The 25,072-nt window shown below is 44.1% G+C and overlaps 1 protein-coding gene across 1 annotated transcript in view; it reads left to right on the forward strand.

The window, feature by feature from the left end:
* Positions 1 to 25,072, forward strand: part of LOC306762772 (heterogeneous nuclear ribonucleoprotein L-like) — a gene marked incomplete at its 3' end in the record, with an annotated part of 50,355 nt that overhangs the window by 3,359 nt on the left and 21,924 nt on the right. Inside the window, exons 2-6 of the mRNA XM_079249377.1 lie at positions 9,144 to 9,244; positions 17,422 to 17,549; positions 18,429 to 18,514; positions 22,348 to 22,444; positions 22,606 to 22,678. Coding sequence (XP_079105503.1) covers positions 9,151 to 9,244; positions 17,422 to 17,549; positions 18,429 to 18,514; positions 22,348 to 22,444; positions 22,606 to 22,678 — 478 coding nt within the window. The 5' untranslated portion in view covers positions 9,144 to 9,150. The remainder of the gene's footprint in view (positions 1 to 9,143; positions 9,245 to 17,421; positions 17,550 to 18,428; positions 18,515 to 22,347; positions 22,445 to 22,605; positions 22,679 to 25,072) is intronic.

A 25,072-nucleotide genomic window follows, 5' to 3' on the forward strand; every position in this document is an offset into this window, starting at 1 on the left:
CAAAGAGGGTATAGAGCTGGTCCACTGTTCCACGGCCGGGACAAAAACCGCACAGCTACTTTTTAATCCGAGATTCGACTATCCGGCAGACCCTCCTCTCCAGGACCCCTGAATAGACCTTACCAGGGAGGATGAGGACTGTGATCTGCCTGTAATTAGAACACACCCTCCGGTCCCCCTTCTTAAAAAGGGGGACCACCACCCCAGTCTGCCAGTCCAGAGGCACTGTCCCCGATGTCCACGCGATGCTGCAGAGGCGTGTCAGCCAGGACAGCCCCACAGCATCCAGAGCCTTAAGGAACTCCAGGCGGATCTCATCCACCCCCGGGGCCTTGCCACCAAGGAGCTTTTTAACCACCTCAGCGACTTCAGCCCCAGAGATAGGAGAGTCCACCCCTGAGTCCTCCAGTTCTGCTTCTTCATCAGAAGACGTGTTGGTAGGATTGAGGAGATCATCAAAGTATTCCTTCCACCAACCCACAATGTCCTGAGCTGAGGTCAGCAGCTCCCCATCTCCACTTTACACAGCGTTGACGGAGCACTGCTTCCCCTGAGGAAAGATGGTGGAGCAGAATCGCCTCAAAGCCGTCTTGAAGTCGTTCTCCATGGCCTCGCCAAAATCCTCCCATGTCTGAGTTTTTTGCCTTCAATTCAACTTTATTTATATAGCGTCAAATCACGGCAATGCCATCTCAAGACGCTTTACAGACAGAGGGGAAAACATAATGAAGGCCAATTCATAACAGCCTATATAAGGAAACCAACAGATTGAGTTGAGTCCAACTCAATCTCCCATCCTGAGCAAGCACACTGGCGACAGTGGGAAGGAAAAAACTCCCTTTTAACAGGAAGGAAACCTCCGGCAGAACCCGGCTCAGGACAGGCAGCCATCTGCCTCTGCTGTGTGGGGGGAAGAGGACAGAAAGACAACAGACAACAGGAACTGCTACTCCCGGCCAGGGAGACCTGCTGAGACAGGAGACATACATGTTAATGATGCTACACTGTTATGGGGGGGGGGGGGGGGGGGGGTAAAAGAAAGAGATAAAGAGAAAAAGAAAGAAGCTCAGTGTATCAGGAAATGTCCCTCAGCAGTCTAAACCTATAGCAGCATAACTAAGGGATGCTAACCATCCCTAGCTATAGGACTTATCAAAAAGATAAGTCTTCAGCCTAGTCTTAAAGGTGGGGAGGGTGTCTGCTTCCCTAACACTAACTGGGAGCTTATTCCATAAGAGAGGGGCCTGATAACCAAAGGCTCTGCCTCCTGCTCGGCTCTTTGAGACTCTAGGAACCACAAGTAAGCCTGCAGTCTGGGAACGAAGTACTCTGCTTGGTATATAAGGAACTATGAGGTCTTTGATATATAGTGGTGCCTGGTTGTGGAGGGCTTTATATGTAAGGAGAAGGATTTTAAATTCTATTCTAGATTCAACAGGCAGCCAATGAAGAGAGGCTAAAACTGGAGAAATATGATCTCTCCTGCTGGTTCTGGTCAGGACTCTGGCTGCAGAATTCTGGATCAGCTGAAGGCTTTTCAGGGCATATTTAGGACAGCCCAGTAATAGAGAGTTACAGTAATCTAGTCTCGAAGTAACAAAAGCGTGAACCAGTTTTTCTGCATCACTCTGAGACAGAATGTCCCTAATTTTGGCTATATTACGTAAATGAAAGAAGGCTGTTTTAGTAACCTGCTTAATATGTGGACCAAAGGACAGGTCCGAGTCAAATATTACTCCAAGGTTTCTCACTGTAGCACTGGAAGCTAAAGTAATGCCATCCAGGTTCATTACAAAACTGGAAAATTTAGCTCTGAGTTTTTCAGATCCAACAAGAATTACTTCAGTTTTATCTGAGTTTAAGAGGAGAAAATTTCTAGACATCCAAGTCTTTATGTCTATGAGACAATTTTGTAGCCTATTGGGCTGATTTGTTTCATCTGGTTTAAAGGATAAGTATATCTGAGTACCATCTGCATAACAATGAAAGTTTATTCCATGCTGTCTAATAATTTTGCCTAAAGGGAGCATATATAGCGTGAAGAGTACTGGTCCAAGTACAGAACCTTGAGGAACTCCATGACTTACTGTAGTTTGGGAGGAGGACTTGTCATTTACATGAACAAACTGAAGTCTATCAGATAAATATGATTTAAACCAGCTTAACGCTGTACCTGGAATTCCAATCAGCTGTTCTAGTCTCTGTAACAGAATGTTATGATCGACTGGGGAAACTATTTTCTCCAGAATTTTGGACATAAATATAGATATAGGTCTATAATTTGCTATCACCTCTGGATCCAGAGATTGCTTTTTAAGTAAAGGCTTGATTACAGCAGTTTTAAATGATTGTGGTACATATCCTGTCACTAAAGACATATTGATAAGATTTAGTAGTGATGTATTAATTAAAGGGAAAATGTCCTTAAAGAGGCTCGTTGGGAGAGGGTCTAAGATACAGGTGGATGGTTTAGATGAAGCTATTATTTTAGTTAATTCAGAGGGTTGGACAGGACAGAAACTATTGAGACACAAGTCAGATCCTGGTTCTAAGGATGCTTCGGAGACCACAACAGGCTCAACATTATAGGTAGAAGGAAGAGTATTGTGAATTTGATCTCTAATAGTGTCAATTTTATTCCTGAAAAAATACATGAAATCATCACAGCTAAGTGAGAAAGGAATACATGGCTCCACAGCGCTCCGGCTCCTAGTAAGCCTAGTGCTGAAAAGAAACCGAGGGTTGTTTTGGTTTTCCTCTATCAATGATGAATAATAAGCTGTTCTTGCCGTACGTAAGGCTTTTTTGTATACGATTAAACTTTCTTTCCAGGTTAAGTGAGACTCCTCTAGTCCTGATGAACGCCATCTGTTTTCCAAACGCCTTGATGCCTGTTTTAGAGCTCGAAGCTGGGAATTAAACCAGGGAGCCTTCACAATCTTACCTAATTTCTTCTTCTTTAGGGGAGCAACATTATCCAAGGTTGTACGCATTGAAGCTGTTATAGTATCAGCATGTTGATCAATCTGAGCAGGAGTAAGGCTTAAAGGGGAACTCTCAGTCATGCTAACACATGGTAGAGGGGAAAAAATTGATTCAATTGATTGTTTAAATTTTGTAATATTATTGTCTGATAAACATCTACTATAGTAGAATTTATTTTTGGTCAGTGAGTAATCAAATAAAGTGAATTCAAAGGTTAATAAGAAGTGATCAGACAAGACAGGGTTTTGAGGAAATACTTTGAGCTTATCAGTCTCAATACCAGATGTTAGAACCAGATCAAGAGTATGACCATGAGAGTGAGTGGCTCCATGGACATTTTGTGAAAACCCAACTGAGTTTAGAATAGAGCTAAAGGAAATGTTTAAACTATCATTTTCATGGTCAACATGAATATTAAAATCACCTAGTACAATGACCTTATCAGTAGTCAGCACTAACTCAGACAAGAGATCAGAGAATTGGGTCAGAAACTCGGAGTAAGGTCCAGGTGGGCGATACACTAATGCTAAAAGCAGCGGTTTCTCTGAATTCCATTTTGGATGAGATAAATTTAATGTCAGGAATTCAAAGGATTTATAGTTAGTTTTGTGCTTAGGATTAATTAATAATTCTGACTGAAAAATAGCTGCAACACCTCTTCCTCTGCCTGTAGTTCTAGGAATGTGAAAGTTTAAATAGTTAGCTGGCGTAGCTTCATTAATACTAACATAATCCTCTTGCTGTAACCAGGTTTCCGTCAGACAGAATAAATCAATGTGGTGATCACCTATCAAGTCATTGACTAATAAAGACTTATTTGGGAGGGATCTGATATTCAGTCGGCCACACTTTATCGTCTTATTTTCTGATTTTATTAGATCTATTGTTTTTATTTTTATGAGGTTTTCACGATTAACCCCAGAAGTGTTTTTGTGTTGTTTAATTCTTACTGCTGGGAAGTTGTATAAGGTCGGAATGGGGTTTTGGGTGGGCGGCGGCAGGTGGGAAGCTGCAGAAAAGTGTGTAGGACTACAATTCTGCCTCCTGGTTCCAACCCTGAGTTGTCAATTTAGCTGACTAATAAAAGAGTCCATATTGCTAGATAAGAGAGCGGCTCCATCCAACGTGGGATGGATGCCATCTCTCCTAATAAGACCAGGCTTTCCCCAAAAAGCGCTCCAATTATCTATAAAACCCACGTTGTTCTCTCAATGTCCCCCGCCTCACTCGGGACATGGTTGAAGCTCTGCTGAAGGTGGGAGTTGAAGCTCGCTCTGACAGGGGACTCAGCCAGACGTTCCCAGCAGACCCTCACAACACGTTTGGGCCTGCCAGATCTGACCGGCTTCCTCCCCCACCACCTGAGCCAACTCCCCCATCCTGAGCTGCACGAGGCAACAGTGGGAAGGAAAAAACTCCCCTTTAACAGGAAGAAAACCTCCGGCAGAACCCGGCTCAGGGAGGGCAGCCATCTGCCTCGACTGGTTGGGGTGGAGAGGACAGGAAAGACGGATCAACCTGTACAACTGCACTTATTCAGGAAGACCTGCGGAAAAAAGGAGAAATAAGTTAGAGACGGCAATATTGGCATATATTTATACATTAATATATTAGAGAAATAGAGCGAGGTACTTCTCAGTGCATCAGGTAACATCCCCATTGCTACATAAGTAATGGATGGCTAGACTACCCATAACTATAAGAGCAATGAGCAGAACCTGGACAGTTGGGTCCCGTACATGCAGACTCCAACTCAGGAGATGCTCATATCCTAACTATAAGAATCATGGAAAAGGAAGGTTTTCAGCTCCATCTTAAAGGAGCTGGTTCCATAAGAGAGGAGCCTGATGGCTAAAGGCCCTTCCTCCCATAGTACTCTTTGAGACTCTGGGAACCACCAGTAAACCTGCAGTCTGAGAGCAAAGTGCTCTATTTGGAATATATGTAACTATAAGATCTTTTATGTACAATGGAGCTTGGTCATGGAGAGCTTTATATGTGAGGAGAAGAATTTTAAACTTCGGGGGCTGGTGAGAATGCCCACACTCGCTCAACGCCTCTCACCATGAGCAACTCCAGAGTGGAAGAAAGTCCAGCCCCTCTCGAGGGTACTGGTTCCAGAGCCCAAGCCATGTGTCAAGGTTAGTCCAACTATATCTAGCCGGAACCACCAAATAAATCGAGCTGGAGCAGCTCAACCTCGCACACAAGCTCAGGTTCCTACCCCACCACGTCCCTAGAGCCAGCTCCTGCAGCCGGTGATCAGACCACCAGGATCCCCACCTCCTGCTGCCCCCCAGTTCTCATTGCACCCGACCCCTACGGCTCCTCCTGCAGATGGTGAGTCCACGGGCAGTGGGGCCCATGTAACCCTTTTGGGCTGAGCCCGACTTGGCCCCATGGGCAAAGACCCAGCCACTAGCCGCCCCACCCCCAGGCCTGACTGCAGAGAGGTCCTGGTGATCTGTGTTCCAGGCAAGGGAACATTTCCACCAATAGTTGTCATCATCATAGTGTAAGAGTCGTACTTAGTCTGGTCCCTCCCATTGCCATGAGTGACCCTACCAGGGGCATAAAGCCCCCGACAACATTGCTGCTAGGATCTTTAGGACATACAAATCCCTCCACCACGATGAGGTGTTGCCACCATATACATATATATATGTAGATAGATAGATAGATAGATAGATAGATAGATAGATAGATAGATAGATAGATAGATAGATAGATGTAATGATAATTTAAAGCTGTGGCTAACAAATGCATGTGATCAGAACAATAAACTTCATAAGGATTTTATAAAATACAGAACAAATACATTTGAAAATGATTATTAGCTTTACGAAAACAAATAGTTACTTATGCCAGAACAAGCTTTAAAAAAAGAACACTATAAAAAGAAGTTAAAGGAAAATAAAAGTAATACAAAAGGTACTTGGAAAATATTAAATGTTATCGGCAATAGTTCTGCATCCAAAGGTTGGCCAACGCATTTCATAATGGCAATAATAAGTATATAAAAGGCATGTATGAAGTCGCAAATGAATTTAAATAAATGTTTTGTTAATGTGGGACCTTGTCTGGCTAATGCAGTTAAAACATGCAATGATGGGCCAGTAGAGGGCGCCTGGAATGTAATCTATGTTCTTCAGGGCAGTGAGTTAAAATGAGATTAGAAAAATTGTAGCTAAAAGGAAAAATAACACATCAGCCGATAGTGATGGATAGGATATGGTTATTGTATAAAAGGCATGAAAGTTTAGGCCAACTCATGACAGAGGACACACCCTGGACTTGGTCATTACCCATGGCCTGTCCACCTATGTAGACCTGCCTGTGTCTGACCACTACTGTGTGTTTTTTAATATCACTGGTTTTATACAGTGGCAGACCTCAGAACGGACTGTGAGGAAGCGCTAACTTAACCCAGAAGTGGCTGTACATTTTCTTACAGTTTTATACAAATGTCCTCCAGTTGTTTTACCTGCCTCTTGTGATCAGTCGACTTCAGTCTAGCCTCGATTCAGTAACAATTAACCACCAAATTTTTTGTGACCAGCTGAAAATTTATAACAATGCTATTAAAAAGGAAAGAAATTTTTATTTTACCAAATTAACTAATAATCATAAGCACAACTCCAAAAATCCTCTTTTCCACAACTGGTTGTATCAGAAGCTCCATCAGAGTATAGTGAATGAAATGGTACAACTTAAAGGGTTCCTATGATGGTATTTGGAGTTTTCTGAGCTTTCTACAGTGTTACAGTGTTGAATCCTCATCAGACATGTGAACGACACTGTTTTTTATCACCTAAACACATGTTTGAGTTTGAGTTTGAGTTCCAGCACTCCCTCCGTTCGGTTTCCATGGCGACGAAAAACGCGTGGTTTTAGAGAGTTTTTTTCTACGTGGAAATCCTTGTGACGTCCCGGGGGATAAGGTTGGGTGATTGGTTACCTTCTACTGGTTAACAAGGGCATGTACAAATACATCAGGCGGGTGGAAAACGTGGGATAAAGTTATTTCCAACGATGGCTGGTGAGTTTACCAAAGAGAGACATCCTGCTGCATTCGTTGCTGTGGGTTGCTGTTTTCCACTTCGTTTTCTCTGATTCAGGTTCCAACATGTAGGGCTGGATGCTATGTGTTGACATTGTAGTTTGTTTTTTTATTGAGTTCATATGAGCCTAATCCTTCTGTTTATGAGATGTTACAATGACGGTGAAAGCAGGTGCGGTGCGCGCTCCCGATGTAGTGCAGTGGCGGGAGGCGGGGCTTAATGCGGAAGAGTCTCAATCCACTCGTTTTGCCCGCAGGCTGATCTGACAGCCTACGGAGAGGGTCGGTCTGAAGTAAATAAAGCCATTTGTGACAATAACTTGATCAATCCGAGCCCTTCTGGTCTCAGAAATAAAAATAAATTAGCCTGGAATGCACAGAATAGTTCCACTTTAAGAATGGTTTGATAATAACAGGCTATCACTAAACCTAGACAAAACTAAGTTTATGGGTTTGTTTTTAACTAAAGAAAATAAGGATGACAATGTAAGTTTAACTATAGAAGGAGTTAATATTGACAGAGTGTCCGAGTTTATGTTTTTGGGTGTAATATTAGATGACATGGAAATCTCACATACTAACTAGCTTATACTACTATATAGTATACTTATACTACTAGTATAGTATACATACTATACTAGCTTATACTAAAACAAAGATGTCAAAGAATATTGCTGTTCTTAAAGCAAGGTTTGTGTTGGAATATATACTAAATGAGTAGTATACTACGAATTTTCTATGGTTCACTTATTCTGCCATATTTAAATTATTGTGTGGAAGTGTGGGGAAACACATATGAAGTAATTTAAGCCTTTATTGATTTTACAAAAAAAAAATCAGAATTATTCACAAAATATATCCCAAAAAACACACAAACACACTCTTTGATCAGTCCAAACTTGTGAAACTTATAGATTTAATTGAGTTACAGACATTACTGATCATGTTTAAAGCAAAAAGTAAAGTTTTACCAGAAAGCCTCCTGAAGTTGTTTGTTTTTAGATGAGAAGATCAGGAACATAGAAGAGAATTTCAATTCAAACACTAGTTTTACAGGACGACTCTAAAGTAGATGTGCATTTCAATAAGTGTTGTCAGATTATGGAATCAGTTACAGGAAGCATTGAAGATGTGTACAGATATATGTCAGTTGAAAGGAATGTATAAAAGCAGAATATTCAGGATGTATGAATCAACTGAATATTGGATAAGTTGATCAAAAGTGTGATTATCTGTTATCTATCATTTGTTTATGTTTTTCCAAGTATTAGTGTTGATTTTCAAGGTGTGTTTTTTCTGAAGAAGTTTTTTTTCTCCTTCCTGCTCCTTTTCTATCATGGAGGTGAACTAAGACCTGTTTTTTTGTTTTGTTGTGAGAAAAAGGTTGTGCAGTGCCATGTGTGAAATAAATAAACTAGAAAAGCACTCGGAGAGTGCAAACCTCCGCCAGGGCCTTCAAAAAACTCCTCGACCACCAAAATTAATCAGTTCTTCCTTCTCACATTTCCAACGAGTCCTGAAAATGTCATGAAAATCCGTCCATAACATTTTAAGTTATCATGAGCACAACCAGATAAACGTTGGTAAAAGCATAATCTCCTTGGCAGAGGTAAAAATAAATAAATAAATACCCACACTCACAACATAAGCTGCTTGTTACACATGAAGTCTGTGTAATAAAACTTGCATGTTTTATTACAAACTCAGATTTTGCATTGCACCTTGCAGGTTTTTGGAATACCTTGAATTTGTCATGTGAGGACTGAAGTTTGATCAGGTGATTCAGCAGCTGGTGGAGTAGAGAGAAGTATGTGGCAAAATATTAAAAATAATAAGAAATTCTACATTCTAAACAAAATCTCATAGTTCTACAGGTTAAATAAAAGCATAAAAACACACAAGTTCATAAATAAATAAAATACACAAAATTATGTAAAAGCCTTCCTAAAAATGAACTTTCTCAAGTGCTCAGCCGCCTGTCGCCCATTGTGCTGTCCCGGGCGAAAACAGTCTGAGTCGATGTATCAAAGGTGGCGAATGGCGGCGGGTTGGCGCAGTAGTGTGTGCTGTTGAAGTGTTTTTCTGTGTTTTTTATCAGTTATGTGATGATGATGCCGTTCAAGCGTCAGGCCTTGGTGGAGTTCTCTGCAGTTGAGAGTGCTGACCGCTGTGTGTCCTGTGGAGCTGCAGATATCGCAGGTCAGTTTCTAAACGTTTGTGAAGCCCTTTAGATGTTCTGTGTTTCTGTATGAATCTGAATAAACATCAGTTTCTCAGTCTTTCATGGCGTCGGACCACCGTTCGCCATGTTCACGTTTGTTGTCGTAACTTGACTCTTCTATTGTGGCATCATGAGAGGGTTTGACATGTTTTAGTTTCACTTGTTTGGGATTATGTGCAGAGGAGGATGACCCTTAGGGCTACGCCAGAAATGGTAACACCAACCTGTTCAGGCCCATGCTCCGATCATCTCTGTGAGCTATTTGTTGATCAGATCAAGACTGAGGGATTTATAATCATTTATGATGTCACGCCGTCTTATCAAAGTTTGCCATGCCGCAACACAAAATTTGGTTAATTGTTTGAGCATGTTCACCCCCCCCCCCCCCCCCCCCCCCCCCCCGAAAGAAGAAAATTATTTTTGAGAATAATAATAACAATAAAACACTCGTCATACAATGGGTCTTCGCACTGGGGCCATGAACTGATGGATTTGATCATTTTGAGGCAGGTCATTGACATTTTGTCCAGGTAGGGCAACGGGTAGCCAATTATGTTTTGTGCTGTAGATATGACTCTCTGGAGGAGCCTCCTATCCTCCAACATGAACCAGTGTACCACACACTCAAACTGTATGTGACCACACTCTCTACAGAGTGATAAAAGGCCAGCAGCACACTTTTCTCCAGGTTGTTCTTCCTTCAGACCGGAACGAAATGCAGCTGCTCCTGAGCCTTGATGGCTCTGATGTTGACATTCCAGGAGAGATCTGCAGAGGAACTTAAAGGTGGAGACAGTCTCTTCATTAATGGAGGGAGGAGCGTGGTCTTTTCTGCTCTTGTTGAAGTTCTCCTTGAAGAGTCTTCAGCTTGCTCTGAAAGGAGTCATAACCTGGTCTTTTCATGTGCCCACTGTCCCTAACTTTCTCGCGAGAATTCACACGAGATTTTTATCAACCATTTTTTTTATCAACCATTAATATAATGTTAATGAGGTGCTCGCTGATTGATCGCTGGAAGTCCGGAGTCGGAAGGGGGGCGAGGCCAGTAGTCTCCATGCTAAAAACATTAGCGGCTAGTGATAGCAGCTAACCCGACAGCAGCAGCTTTCTGAATTCAGCATTGATGTGTGAACCGGACTCTGAGCCTGAGAGAGAAGATACCGAGATGGTGGAAGGAGCACGTTTACAACAAACTGTCTCTGAATGGTAAAGTCCTCATTTTTAATGTCTGCTCGCCTTGCCAGTTCAGATAGCATGTTGACAACGAGGCATGTCGTTCATGTTAATACGTCTCAGTTTTATTCCATGTTGGACCGTTTTTTAAACACTAAATGTACTTTTTAACACAATCCGAAGTTGCAGATGTAAAAAATGAAACAGATGTTGACTGAACCGGTCGGTACGTTCAGCTGCCGGCCGGTCTGCACCCAGATAAGCACACACACATTTTAACCACACGTTTCACAAAGCTGCGCTTTTTATTGAGGTTTTATTTACCGTCAAGTGTTTTTCTAAATTAATTAGCTTATTCAGAGTTCCTGTTTTAGCCAGGAATGTGAAAAATGTTGTTATGTCAACAAGACAGATCTCTGGTTGATGCAACCACTGATGTGGGCTGCTGTGTTACTGTACAGATAAATTACATGAAGTCAGATATCTTGTATCATTGATCAGGCTTCCTGCTGACTAATGTAGACTCGTGTTTTATGTGGTTCTAATTGTTTCTGTTAAGCTGCACATGCCAACAGAAATAGACAGCAAGATATTATTAGAAAATAATATTTCTTTTTTCAATTCCTTAGGTGCTGAGAAGGATAAAGTAGGTCCAAACTCCTCCGTGTCTGATCCAACATGCTGGCATGGAACCAGTCTGCTTCAATGCTTTTTCATTACAAAATGCAGGAAACATTTATGAGCAGGATTATGTACATTTACCTGTCGGAGGGAATGAGAGGCAAGTTTCTCTTCAATACCCAAAAATTCAGAAATAAAGCTAATCAAATGGCAAATAACTGCAAAAGGTGATTATTTATGTTCTTTCCATTTCATATTACATATAACAAATAGTAACTTTGCTGAAGTCACTTAGGACAATAGCTAATAAAAAAATAAAAATAATTAGTTTCACTCTTAGTTATTGATTCTGTTAACACAGTACCTGAGTTTTCTGGGTTTTATGTGGACTCTCGTGGTTTTGGAGCCGGATGAGCAAGCCTCAACAGAACTGTGTCTTCATCATCATCTTCTTCCAGACTGGCTGAGATGTTACCTTCACTGCTGTCGTCTGGGTTCCTTTTCTGCACAGAACCAGATACTGACATCAGAACAAGCAATAAAAGTGCCTCTTAGCTTAAATTAAGAATGTATATGTGTTAATTTATTATCATTTTCTGTTTGTAAAATTAATTAAACAAACGACAAACCTGTATTTCTGAAGAGAGGGTGGAAAGTCCTTGATGACAGCTGTGTTCCAGTTGTTGCCTGCATTGTAGGGTCAGTCTGCTCCAACATCAACTTTTAGACATCAGTAGACCGCTGGTGCTGCGCATGGCGTGAGATGTGCTGGACTAAAATCTGCAAATACAAGTTATAAAAATATCAGATCATCACATAAATAGATTGTAGGTGTAAATAGCTGCAGTTTAAGAGTAATCAAATATTGTAATACAAAGAGATCAAATCAAACTTTATAAAGCCCTTTCATGCCAAAGACAACACAAAGTGCTTTGCATAGTTTTTGGTTTTTGTTTTTTTTTTTTTTTAAAAAAAAAAGCCTTATTAAATAAATCAGTTTTTCATGCAACAAAATATTAACATAGAATATTAAGAACACTCATTTTATTTCACACAGTTATACACAGACACAATTTTCCCTAACCTCTGTGTCTTCACTGCATGTTGATAAAATAAAACATATCTTTCAGATCCATCATACCAGGAGTCAGACCTCCACATCCACAGAGGCTGCAGCTGCAGATATTAATCCTGCACAGCTCCCGTTTTACAAACTGAAGATGTCAGAAATAAAAAGTTTGCATTCTGAATAAATACGATGATGGAAATAAAATATCCTCCCTGTTGATATCCAATTGGTGCCAACATCAGACTACATGATGGTTAAATGATCATTGATTATTACAGCTGCCATGTCATGGAAAGGAAAGCTACATCCATCATGAGTACTGTACTTACTGTGTGGTAACAGGTGTGAAAAATAATAAATAGAGAAGTCATTTACAAACATTTACATGGCAGAGCATAGGATAGATATAAGAAAATAAAATCTGGGGCTCATTTGTACACCGCAGGAAGTTAAACCATCAGGCTCATCCCGTTAGCATTAGCATTAGCATTATCTGCCACAGATTAAGTCACGTCTCAGTCACAACAAAGCAGAACTTTATAGCCAAAGTTACACTTACCGACTGCATTGCATTGATTCTGAGCCGCTTAAAGCTGCAATTCCCCCTCTTTTTCCAACGGGTTGATGCCGTCTTCACCTGGTATTTTCCCAAATGTTAGCAACATGTTTGGCACAAACAGAAACCGCAGCTGGCAGAGATGCAGGTGCATTATCAGCAAAAAAATAATGTAATCCATCTGTTCCTGGTAGTTTGGTCCGCTGATGAAGGGAGAGAAAAAAAAACCTCCCGATGTTGGTTTTGGTAACAGACAACCGAGCAGTGGACATGATCGCTGCTCGCACGTCTTCACACAGCTTGTTGCTAATAGCAACTGAGGCAGGTCTAGCAGGGATTACGACATCCCGGGGAGAAAATATTTAAAAAATGCGTTTGCGAGACTTCAGTGTTTTGGACAGCTGCATACAAAGCACCCAGACGTAAAAACCCGGACGTCTTCTACAGAAAGGCTTCCGGGGATGTTAACACTTCCGCCTAACACTAATACACACGTTTTAACTCTAAAAAGTTCAATTTCCAAGTGATGACTCCTTTTAAAGTAGACAGGGACTCTGCAGAGTGGACAGAGTTTGGGAGATCATTCCACCATTGTGGAACAACAGAGGAAAAGTGGCAACCGAGGCAACATGGACCTTAAAGGTCAGCTGGTCATCCACCATGACACCCAGACTCCAGGCAGCAGACGTAGGAACAAGTGTGACAGAGTGGAGCTTCACACGTATCTGCGGATGTAAGGAAGTATCGGCTAGACAGACAATGAGCTCTGTCTTGGACAGATTGAGCTGAAGGTGGTGATCCTTCATCCATGCAGAGATATCAGCAAGGCAAGCTGATATTCTCAGTGAAACGTTGTGTCGTCTGGTGGGAAGGAGAGGAAAAGCTGAGTGTCATCTGCATAGCAGTGGTAGGAGAAGCCATGAGAGCTTCTAACTGCACCGAGTGAGGAGGTGTATGGTAGAAAGAGAAGAGGGCCGAGCACCGATCCCTGAGGCGCCCCTGTTTACTCTGAAGGATCTTCCTGTGGGGTAGGACATGGACCAGGAGAGGACAGATCCAGAGATGCCGAGCTCAGAGAGTGGAGAGGAGAATCTGATGGTTGGCTGGAAGACAGAGGGAGAGACAGCGGATTCCAGAGAGGAGATGATAATATGGGTCACTGCAGATTGATTGGAGGTAAAATGCTCTGCAGGATGTCGGTAGGGACCGGATCCAGAGGACAGCTAGTGGCTTTAGAGTTGACTAGAAGTTTAGAGACTTGGTCCTCATTCAGAGGGCAGAAAGAGCAAAGTGAGGCACCACTAGCTGGATGTAGTGGACTGAGCTGGTCAGGCTCAGAGAAGTGATTCCTGATGGTAGCAACCTTTTCAGTAAAACATGAAGCCAACATGTCTGCAGTCAGCGTGGCGGGAGGCTGAGCAGCTGCTGGAGAAAGAAGACAGTTAAAGGCCATGAACAGCTGCCGTGTGTTGGGAGCTTTGTGGATCTGCTTCTGATAGAAGTCTATGTTGGCAGCCGTCAGGCTGGATGTGAAGACTGAGAGGTTCTGCTGGGACTCTGACAAGTCAGGGACTTCTTTTCTTTCTGCTGGCCTGAGACCTGCTCTGTGACGTCTCAGTGAGCCATGGACTGGGAGGATTTAGTCTGGCTGCTTTAAACAGACCTGCCATTTATCAGCACAGCTGTCAAACCCCAAAAATGCTTTAAAAGCATTAATATCAGCTCCTCACTAATGGCCTGGTGGGAATTTCTTAAACTAACCAAGTCCTTGCTTATTCCATGCAAACTTACACCTATTTGGAACAATCCCGACATCCAGCAAAACCGGAAAATGATAAACTTCCTTCAATGGAAGAATAAAGGCGAGGCCATGGAGAAAGACTTCCAGACGGCTTCGAGGTGATTCTGGTCCACCATCCGGCGGCTCAGGAGGGGGAAGCAGTGCTCCATCAATACTGTGTACAGTGGAGATGGGGAGCTGCTGACCTCAACTCGAGACGTTGTGGGTCGGTGGAAGGAATACTTCGAAGACCTCCTCAATCCTACCAACACGTCTTCCCATGAGGAAGCAGAGCTGGTGGACTCAGGGGTGGACTCTCCTATCTCTGGGGCTGAAGTCGCTGAGGTGGTCTAAAAGCTCCTTGGTGGCAAGGCCCCGGGGGTGGATGAGATCCGCCCGGAGTTCCTTAAGGCTCTGGATGCTGTGGGGCTGTCCTGGCTGACACGCCTCTGCAGCATCATGTGGGCATCGGGGACAGTACCGCTGGACTGGCAGACTGGGGTGGTGGTCCCCCTTTTTAAGAAGGGGGACCGGAGTGTGTGTTCCAATTACAAGGGAATCACACTCCTCAGCCTCCATGGTAAGGTCTATTCAGGGGTCCTGGAGAGGAGGGTCCGCCGGATAGTCGAATCCCGGATTGAGGAGGAGCAGTGCACCATTCGTCCTGCCTCCAATGGAGGAGTTTAAATATCTCGGGGTCTTGTTCACGAGTGAGGGAAGGATGGAGCGTGAGATGGACAGACGGATCGGTGCGGCGTCTGCAGTAATGCGGACTCTGCGCCGGTCTGTCGTGGTGAAGAAGGAGCTGAGCCAGAAGGCGAAGCTCTCAATTTACCAGTCGATCTATGTGTCATGATTCTGGTCTGGCTCATTGACTCCTGCCTTATTTGGACATGCTTCCTACTCACTGCAATCACCATCAATCAACTCCAATCCTCTTTACCTGTTTCACTCCCTTCTTTAACACCATGCAACTCTCAGTTCTCTGCCAGATTATCTGTAAGCCAGCATTAACTCCTGTCTCTAGCCTATTTTTTTGTAGTTGCTCTCTGCCTCTGGCCCCTCCTGGATTGATCTGACCGGCTCTGAGTCTGGATCTGACCCTGACCGTGCTTTCTGCCTCTGGCCCCTCTGGATTTGCTCAAATCTTGCTCAGGACCTGGACTTCTCTTCCCATTCCGGGTGAAATGAGCTTCCTCCACAGGGTGGCCGGGCTCTCCTTTAGAGATAGGGTGAGGAGCTCGGTCATCCGGGAGGAGATCAGAGTAGATCTCCTGGTTCCTCTGGATGCTGCTCTGCATCCAGAGGAACCAGTTGAGGTGGCTCGGGCATCTGGTCAGGATGCCTCCTGGACCTCCCTGGTGAGGAGACCCTGGGGAAGACCCAGGACACGCTGGAGGGATTATATCTCTCGGCTGGCCTGGGAACGCCTCGGGATCCCCCCCGCAGAGTTGGCAAATGTGGCTGGGGAGAGGGAAGTCTGGGCTTCCCTGCTTAGGCTGCTGCCTCCGCGACCCGACCCCGGATAAGCAGCTGAAGATAGATAGATAGATGAAACAAGGGATGGGAGACAGAGGAATCAGACAGATTTCGGCTCAGTAAGATCCTCTCCTCCCTTGCTGAGCCTGATCTTTTACTGGACAAAAACGTACCACATGCCCCGGTTGACCACAATACAGACAGTTGGTTGGACATCCTCCGTTCTCTTTCTGCTGGAGATAGTCTGGTCCAGCCGATCTGCATGGGTTTTGCAGATTCCAGATTAACTGGTTCACCTGGTGGATTAGCAGTTGAGTTGATTAAATGTCTTGGATGGTGATCTGTATCTGCTTACCCTTGCACTCTGGGTGCTCTCTCTCCGCCTTTCTCTTGGTCGTCAATCTATACAGGCTGCCACATCCATAAGAGAACAGAGATCTGTAGGAGGGTTTCTAACCGCAAGCTTATCCTTTATTCTGTCGGATAGTCCTTGGTAAAATGCGTCAAACAATGCTGAGGCATTCCACTTGCTATCAGCAGGGATGGTGCAAAAAACAACGATATAGTCAGTCACTGACCTGCCAGCCTGAGAGAGGGAAAACAGATTTCTCGAGGCCTCATGCTCTGGTGTCATGGGATCAAAATCCTGCCACAGTTCCTCAGAAAACCTCTTGAAAGATTAACAAATTGGAGATCCCATCTCCTGTTCAGCTGTTCCCCACAACCTTGCTCTCCCAGTGAGTGGAGAGATCAGATAGGCCACTTTTGCTTTCTCAGAGGGGAAAGACAAAGGTCAAAGCTCAAACTGTAGGGAACATTGAACCAAAGCCTGACACTGACCTGGCTCCCCTCCAAACCTTTCTGGAGGACTCATCCGGGGTTCGTCCCCAGGTAAGGCTGTTTAAGGGGTATAAGCAGAGGAAGAACTATCCTCTGTCACAGAAAAGACCATTTAGCAAGATGTTGTACAATTTTCTTAACACTGGAAACCAGTTCACTCAGACCTCATAGCTGCCTCTACTCTGGTACGCCAATCCGGAGGTTCTGATTGGTCCATAGTTGTAGCCAGATCATACTGTAATGACTCAGAGAATGAAGCCAATAGTCAGAATACCTCAGGATCAGGTAAAAGATTTATTAAGTCTGACTGGAGACTGGGTGGTAGGCAGCAGGTTCTGCTGTGAATGAGAGAGAGTCCTCCAAGCGGATATCCACAGTGGATGCAGCTGAAGGTGATTGGAGATTAGCTGGGTGGCAAACAGATTCCAGGAGGGATATGACAGACTTCTCACCAAAGATGAGTCAGGGTTGGCCCAGTATCCCGAATCCATATCAAAAAATGGTCCAAGATCCAAACACCACTGCTGGGAAAAAGTACAGATGAAAACCATGACAACCTCAGACTTTCTCCAACATTTATAGAATCCATGTCCAAATGTTCTGGTTTTCTTCATATTCTGATCTATGTGTTGGCCAGGACAACAGGCTTATTTCAACTACTCCACATCAAAGAGAATCACCAGGCCGACAAATACTGACAACCCTGAGAGTGGCAACAAAGTGCTCCTGTTATCCATACAGAACCCGCTCTACCCCATAACCACGGTAAGCACACACATTTAAACACGTTTGCAGGATCCATGTGAAGATGAAACTGAACACAGGACTGCCAAGATATTTACAGATAAATAAATTGGCTTATTTGAGTTGTTAATGATTATTTAAAGAGTCCAGGGCAGGAAGTTCAGGAGATGAAGTCCACTCAGAATATATCTGAGCAGATTCACACAGAAGTTTGATCCCTCGATGCAAAAACAGTCCAAGTAGAAAGATGCTAAACATCCTTCAATTTGAACAACTCATCTAGTATCAAGCAAAAATATATTTTAAAACATTCATCAGTCTAGTGACTAAATTTCTCCAACAAGAGTTCATTAAAATGAGCATCAAGTTGTTCAAAATAAAAAGTTTTAGTTGAGCTTATAAACCAGACACCTTAAAAATGTTGAAAATGAGCAGATTAGGCTTTTGGGAGCAATGAAAACCCATTTATTTGGGATAAATGTCAGACCATCATTCTGCAGTCACAATGCTGGACAAGACAGGTTAAAAAAATATATATTAAAATAAAGATTTTGGTTTGTTGATCAAGCTAATTTGAATCATTTACAAACTTATCTGGAATTAACTTCTTCACAACTGCCCACCCCTGCAGGTAAGGGTCCATGTTTGTTTGCAGTTTCCATGGTCGTCTCATCTGTGTTTGTCCATACGAGTTTCAAGTTGATTCTGACTGATTTTTTTAACTGAGTAAAAGGGTTAGGCTTTTTCAGCCTGGATGAAAAGCACTACATTATCTGCATACAGTAATACTGTGACACTTTATGTGGTAAACATGTTTCTGAAGAGATTCTGAGTTATTGATTTCATGCTGAAGACAATCATTAATAAATAAATAATTTGAAACATGTTTCTTATCTTCAGGATGTCCTGTACACCGTGTGTAACCCCATAGGAAGTGTGTTGAGGATTGTCATCTTTAAACGGAATGGAATTCAGGCCATGGTTGAGTATCCTTACTGGAGATGAGTGTATGTGTGTCCTAATCTGGTTTCCAGTTTTTCCAATGTTCATCCTTCATATATGCACCACAGCATACTTCCATTTCTTCTAAGTTACTACTAAAAATGTATTTTCGAACATTTAAATGACTCAAATGTTCTCTTGTATCGAGAAAAGACAAAGATCTGTCTGTCATGGTTTGGATTTCTTTTTAGTTCTGGTTTCCTGCTTTATTTTGTAGTTTCCCTTGTTTAGTTTCCTCATCACTAGCTTCCAGTTCATTAGCTCACCTGGTTTGATTTTCTGACTCATTTCACCTCTTCCTAGTTACTCCCTCCATGTATTTAGACCCCTTGGTTTATGCCTTGTTGCTAGGTCATTGTGCTTTTGTTAATCTTCAGGTGTTTGCTACGCCATGTTAGTGTGCTTTCAGTTTATTTCTTGGTCATTAAAAACCATCTTGATTCTGCATCCCATGCTCCCATTCCTGCATTTGGGTCCACACCTCCACCACGCAATGAGACAGAATGAACCAGCCACACTCAGACCCAGCAGGAAAGATGATGACTCTTTTTAAGTACTTTAGCAGAGAAGCTTCTAAGAATTACCCAACCTACGAGTAGCCTGACCCCAAGCCTTCCAGCTGTCCTCCTCACATACCATAAGAAGGGAACCATCCAAGCTCTGGAAGCAAAAAACCCCAGTGAGGATTACATCTAGTGGGAATGTTGCTCGAGCCGGTGGAGATGAAGGATCAGTCACTGTTCTGGGGAACAAGACCAGCTCTAGGAATGCATACATGTGGGGGCAGGCAGAAATGTGACGGGGCATCATGTGTGCACGTCATGCTTCAGCTCTTTTTGTTGTTGTTATTGTTTATAAATATTTTCTAACACTCTGAAGACATCCTGAAGACATGGATTGCTCTTTGTCAGACCTCTAACCAAAGACCTGTCAAGCTTTGGTGTCCCACCAGAAACTAAAGATCCTGCTGGTACAGCTCTTAGGGTCACTGAGGCACGCAAACCCCCTGACCACAATACGGTGGCGATCCCTCAGGGCGGGGGACAGAATAGAAAATTTGTAAATACATCAAAATAAGAACAAAAACAAAACAAAAACAAGCATCAAAGTTTAAACAACCAACACAATAACAAATGTCTCATTAGACTGTCAAATAACAATAAACTAAAATATTAAACTAAGTTGAAAAAGGCCAGGGTGTCCAGCTGCAGTCCTCGAGGGTCACAATCCTGCAGCTTTTCCACGACTCCCTGCTCCAACCAAACTCATCAGTCATTGTGCAGAACATTGTTGGCTGTTGGATCCATTTAATGGAAGTCAGGTGTGTTGGAGCAGGGATACATGAAAAACCTGCAGGACAGCTGTTAGCCCAATCACAAACAACAAAAGTAGGGCAGAACATCAAGCTCCAGAACACAATAAGGTGGTCGTCCCTCAAAACAAAAAAACACAGAGTAGAACTTTTTTTTTTCTTAATTTTGTTGAATTTTCTTTTTTCTTTTTTAGAAACTCATTCCCTACTCTACAATAACTCCTACTTTTCTGGCCCAAAATTCTAAAAGTGTTTCCACACAGCGGACAGATCAGGTCAGAGCAACATCTGTTTTCCACAAGAATTTCATTTTTCAGAGAACATGGATGCAAACATGAAGTTCTATATGAGCTGCTGAAACCTGCGGAAGTTGGGGAAAAACGGCTTGCTACATACTGCACTAGAAGCAAGAACTTTGTTCTTGCTCTTGAGTACAGATGTCAAATTCCAGTCCTGGAGGGCCGCTATCCTGCAGGTCTTTGTTGTCTCCATGCTCCAACCCACCTGACCAAAATTCAAAAATTGACTGACAAGAATCTGCTGGATCCATTTGATTTGAATCAGCTGTGTTGGTAGAAGGAAACAACAAAAACTTGCCGGATACCGGCCCTCTAGGACTGGAGTTTCACACCCCTGCTCTTGAGGATGCAAGAACAACATTCTTATTCGTCAGGTCCATTCATCCTCCACTAGAAGCTTCGTCTGCAGGAGGGATCACTGCAGGTGACGATGTCTGCTTTTATGTGCAATGAAGCTGGTTATTTCATATTTAGCGAGTAACTTCTCCCGCAGCAGGGCAGTTTGTGCACGCGGCTGGTTCCGTGTGTTCGTACTTTCTCACCTCTTCGACCAGATGTTTTACCAAAACAATCAGTTTTACATGCAACCAGAAAAATGTGAAAGAGGCAGCTGTCCGCCTCATGCTTTTCCATGTTAACCACGCATACCTCAGATGTCCGATCATGAGAGAAACCTGACACAGCAATCAGGCTACTTGTCAACTCATTTGCATACTAAACACTGATTGGTTGTTCACTGGGATAAGAAGGAGGGGGTCAGCAAACCAGCATGTAACTCTGTTCAGAGGGGAGAGAGAGGTAGCTTATGGATTTTTGGCAGATTTGATTTGAGAGGGCAAAGTGTTTGTTTGTGGGGGTGTTGCCCTCTCTTGCCCCTGCCTAAAGCTGGCCTCGCTGGGGTACCAGACTGGCTATGAAGCCACCGGCTCCAAGGTCCATGTCATGGGTGTCGCTTCCTGGTCCAAGGTCCACGTCATGAGTGTCGCTTCCTGCTCCAAGGTCCACGTCATGGGTGTCGCTTCCTGGTCCAAGGTCCACGTCATGGGTGTCACCGCCAGCTCCAAGGTCCACGTCATGGGTGTCACCGCCAGCTCCAAGGTCCACGTCATGGGTGTCACCGCCAGCTCCAAGGTCCACGTCATGGGTGTCACCGCCAGCTCCAAGGTCCACGTCATGGGTGTCGCTTCCTGGTCCAAGGTCCACGTCATGGGTGTCACCGCCAGCTCCAAGGTCCACGTCATGGGTGTCACCGCCAGCTCCAAGGTCCACGTCATGGGTGTCACCGCCAGCTCCAAGGTCCACGTCATGGGTGTCACCGCCAGCTCCAAGGTCCACGTCATGGGTGTCACCGCCAGCTCCAAGGTCCACGTCATGGGTGTCGCTTCCTGGTCCAAGGTCCACGTCATGGGTGTCACTGCCAGCTCCAAGGTCCACGTCATGGGTGTCGCTTCCTGGTCCAAGGTCCACGTCATGGGTGTCACCGCCAGCTCCAAGGTCCACGTCATGGGTGTCGCTTCCTGGTCCAAGGTCCACGTCATGGGTGTCACCGCCAGCTCCAAGGTCCACGTCATGGGTGTCGCTTCCTGGTGCAAGGTCCACGTCATGGGCGTCGCATCCTGGTCCAAGGTCCACGTCATGGGCGTCGCATCCTGGTCCAAGGTCCACGTCATGGGCGTCGCATCCTGGTCCAAGGTCCACGTCACGGGCGTCGCTTCCTGGTCCAAGGTCCACATCACGGGCGTCGCCTACTGCTCCACGGTCCATGTCTCCAGTGTCGTCGCCAGTGCCCAGATCCTGTCCTGCACTGCCAGCATCCACGCCACCTGCATCCCAGCCCATGCCTGCACCTGAGGAGGTCCCTGTTAGGGATTCTCCTCCCTTATTCTTGTTCCTGGGGGGGTTCTGGAAAAGGATACTCCTCCTCTGATTCCTGTTTTCCGAGAGGGTCCCGGACAGCAATGCTCCTCTGATTCTTGTCCCCGAAGGAGTTCTGGAAAAAGACGCTCCTCCTCTGATTCCTGTGTCTGAGAAGGTTCCGCCTCCACCATGTGGCACTCTTGCCTTCATCAGTAGCATGCAGAACATTCTGGAGGACAAGCACTGTCCATGTGGTATAAGTTCTGTAGCTGCATTAGGTAAAATAATCAAATGAATGTATCATGATGTAATCTATATGATTTTTGTCACCTTAACTTGTTGGCTCCAGGTTTGAGTCAATTCAGTGTGCTCAGATGGCCAAAGCAGCTCTCAATGGAGCTGACATTTATGCTGGTTGCTGCACTCTCAAGATTGAATATGCACGGGTGAGTTATTTATTATTGTCAGAACAGGACATTTAGGGCTACGCTCCATACTGGTTAGCTGTGTCAAACAATTGTCATGTCTATATAACTGTCCAGTTATGTTTTTACTGCTGTGAAAACACAGCTGGACCCTGAACATGTTCTTGTCTCTGTGCCAACAGCCAACACGCCTGAATGTGATGAAGAATGACAATGAGAGCTGGGACTATACCAAACCCTTCCTGGCCAGAAGCGGTAAGGCGAGACCAGTTTATTTGTATAGAATCTTTCATGTACAAGACAATTCAAAGTGCTTTACATGAAACATTAAAAGCATTACAAAAAAGAAGCATAAAAGAAAATATGAATAACAAAATCATAATGAAATCATAAATTATATTAAAATGATTAAAGCAGAATTGATTCAAAGTTATGGTGCATTTATAGACGCATGAGAAAAGAAAGGTTTTTAACCTGGCTTTAAAAGTTTCTACATTTGGTGAAAGTTTCATCTCCATTTGCAGCTAAATGCTGGTCTGATCCCTGGTCTGGACTCTGGTCTGGTCTCTGGTCTGGACCCTGGTCTGGACCCTGGTCTGGTCTCTGGTCTGGACTCTGGTCTGGTCTCTGGTCTGGTCTCTGGTCTGGTCTCTGGTCTGGACCCTGGTCTGGACCCTGGTCTGGTCTCTGGTTTGGACCCTGGTCTGGTCTCTGGTCTGGTCTCTGGTCTGGTCTCTGGTCTAGATTCTGGTCTGGTCTCTGGTCTGGTCTCTGGTCTGGACCCTGGTCTGGTCTCCGGTCTGGTCTTTGGTCTGGATTCTGGTGTGGTCTCTGGTCTGGACTCTGGTCTGGACTCTGACGAGAATGTTGTGAAATAAAATGAAAAATACTTTATTATTCCCCAAAGGGAAATACTGTAGTATATAATAATAATAACTAGAGGAGGTCTTGTTCCGGAGGCTGATGGCTGCTGGCAGGAATGATCTTCTGTATCTTTCAGTCTTACATCGGACCTGAAGAAGCCTCTCACTGAACACACTTTGTTGTTTCATCACTGTGTTGTGGAGAGGGTGTGAAGAATCCTCCATCATCTTCATCAGCTTGTGCAGCATTCTTCTTTGGACAATCAGCTCCAGCGGCTCCAGAGTTACTCCAAGCACAGAAGCAGCTTTCTGGATCAGTTTGTTGATTCTCTTCAAGTCCATGGTTCTGATGCTACTACCCCAGCAGTTTCTACTTTGTTTGCCAAATAAACTAATTTCCTAGTTTATTTGACATAACAAGAAGCCTAGAATAAAACTTAAATCACTCTTTCTAGCAAAAGACAAGGAAGGTCTTGGTTTGCCAAATCAGAAACACTATTATTGGGCAGCTCATTTAGCTGCAGTGGCTTGGATTAGAGGAGACGAGGAAGCAAAATGGACTCAGGTAGGGAAGAGTGAAACTAGGGGTACATCATTGCCAGAAGAATGTTCAGCAACACATTGAAAGAATTGTACATGGACATTGTAGGTGGACAATTTCAACCAAATATGGCACTGGTTAAAGCATACCCAGCAGATCAAAATATGTGGGTAGTTGAACTTTACAATATGGTGTCTAATGTCAAGGAATGATGTCTTATAAAAATTTCTAAAATAAAAAGTTAAAAAAAACAAGTTGCTGCCCAAGTGACCCAACCTACAATAAGCACCAAAATACGGATGGGTTGACGGATGGATGGATGGACGGATGGATGGCAGAATGGATGGATGGATGGAAGGATTGAAGGATGGATGGACGGATGGATGGATGGACGGAAGGATGGATGGATGGATGGATGGATATATGGAAGGATGGACAGATGGACGGATGGATGGATGGATGGATGGACGGATGGATGGGTGGATGGGTGGATGGATGGATGGATGGGTGGATGGATGGATGGATGGATGGATGAATTGATGGAAGGATGGACGGATAGATGATGGATGGATGCATGGACAGATGGATGGATGGGTGGATGGATGGATGGATGGATGAATTGATGGATGGATGGATGGAAGGATGGAAGGATGGATGGATGAATTGATGGAAGGATGGACGGATGGATGGGTGGATGGATGGATGTATGGAAGGATGGAAGGATGGACAGATGGATGGCCAGATGGATGGGTGGATGGAAGGATGGGTGGATGGATGGATGGATGGATTGATTGAAGGATGGATGGACGGATTGACGAATGGACAGATGGACGTATGGACGGATGGACAGATGGACGGATGGACAGATGTATGGATGGATGGACAGATGGATGGATGGAATGATGGAAGGATGGATGGATGGATGGATGGATGGATGGACAGATGGATGGAAGTATGGATGGATGGATGGATGGATGGACGGATGGATGGATGGATGGAAGGATGGATGGATGGATAGACAGATGGATGGACGGATGGATGGAAGGATGGATGGATGTATGGAAGGATGGATGGACAGATGGACAGATGTATGGATGGATGGAAGGATGGATGGATGGATGGATTGAAGGATGGATGGATGGATGGAAGGACGGATGGATGGATGGATGGATGGATGGATGGACGGATGGACCGATGGATGGATGGATGGACGGATGGAAGGATGGATAGATGGATGGAAGGATG

Source organism: Telmatherina bonti (assembly GCF_933228915.1).
Source record: "Telmatherina bonti genome assembly, chromosome: 11".
In the NCBI taxonomy this organism is placed as follows: Eukaryota; Metazoa; Chordata; class Actinopteri; order Atheriniformes; family Telmatherinidae; genus Telmatherina; species Telmatherina bonti.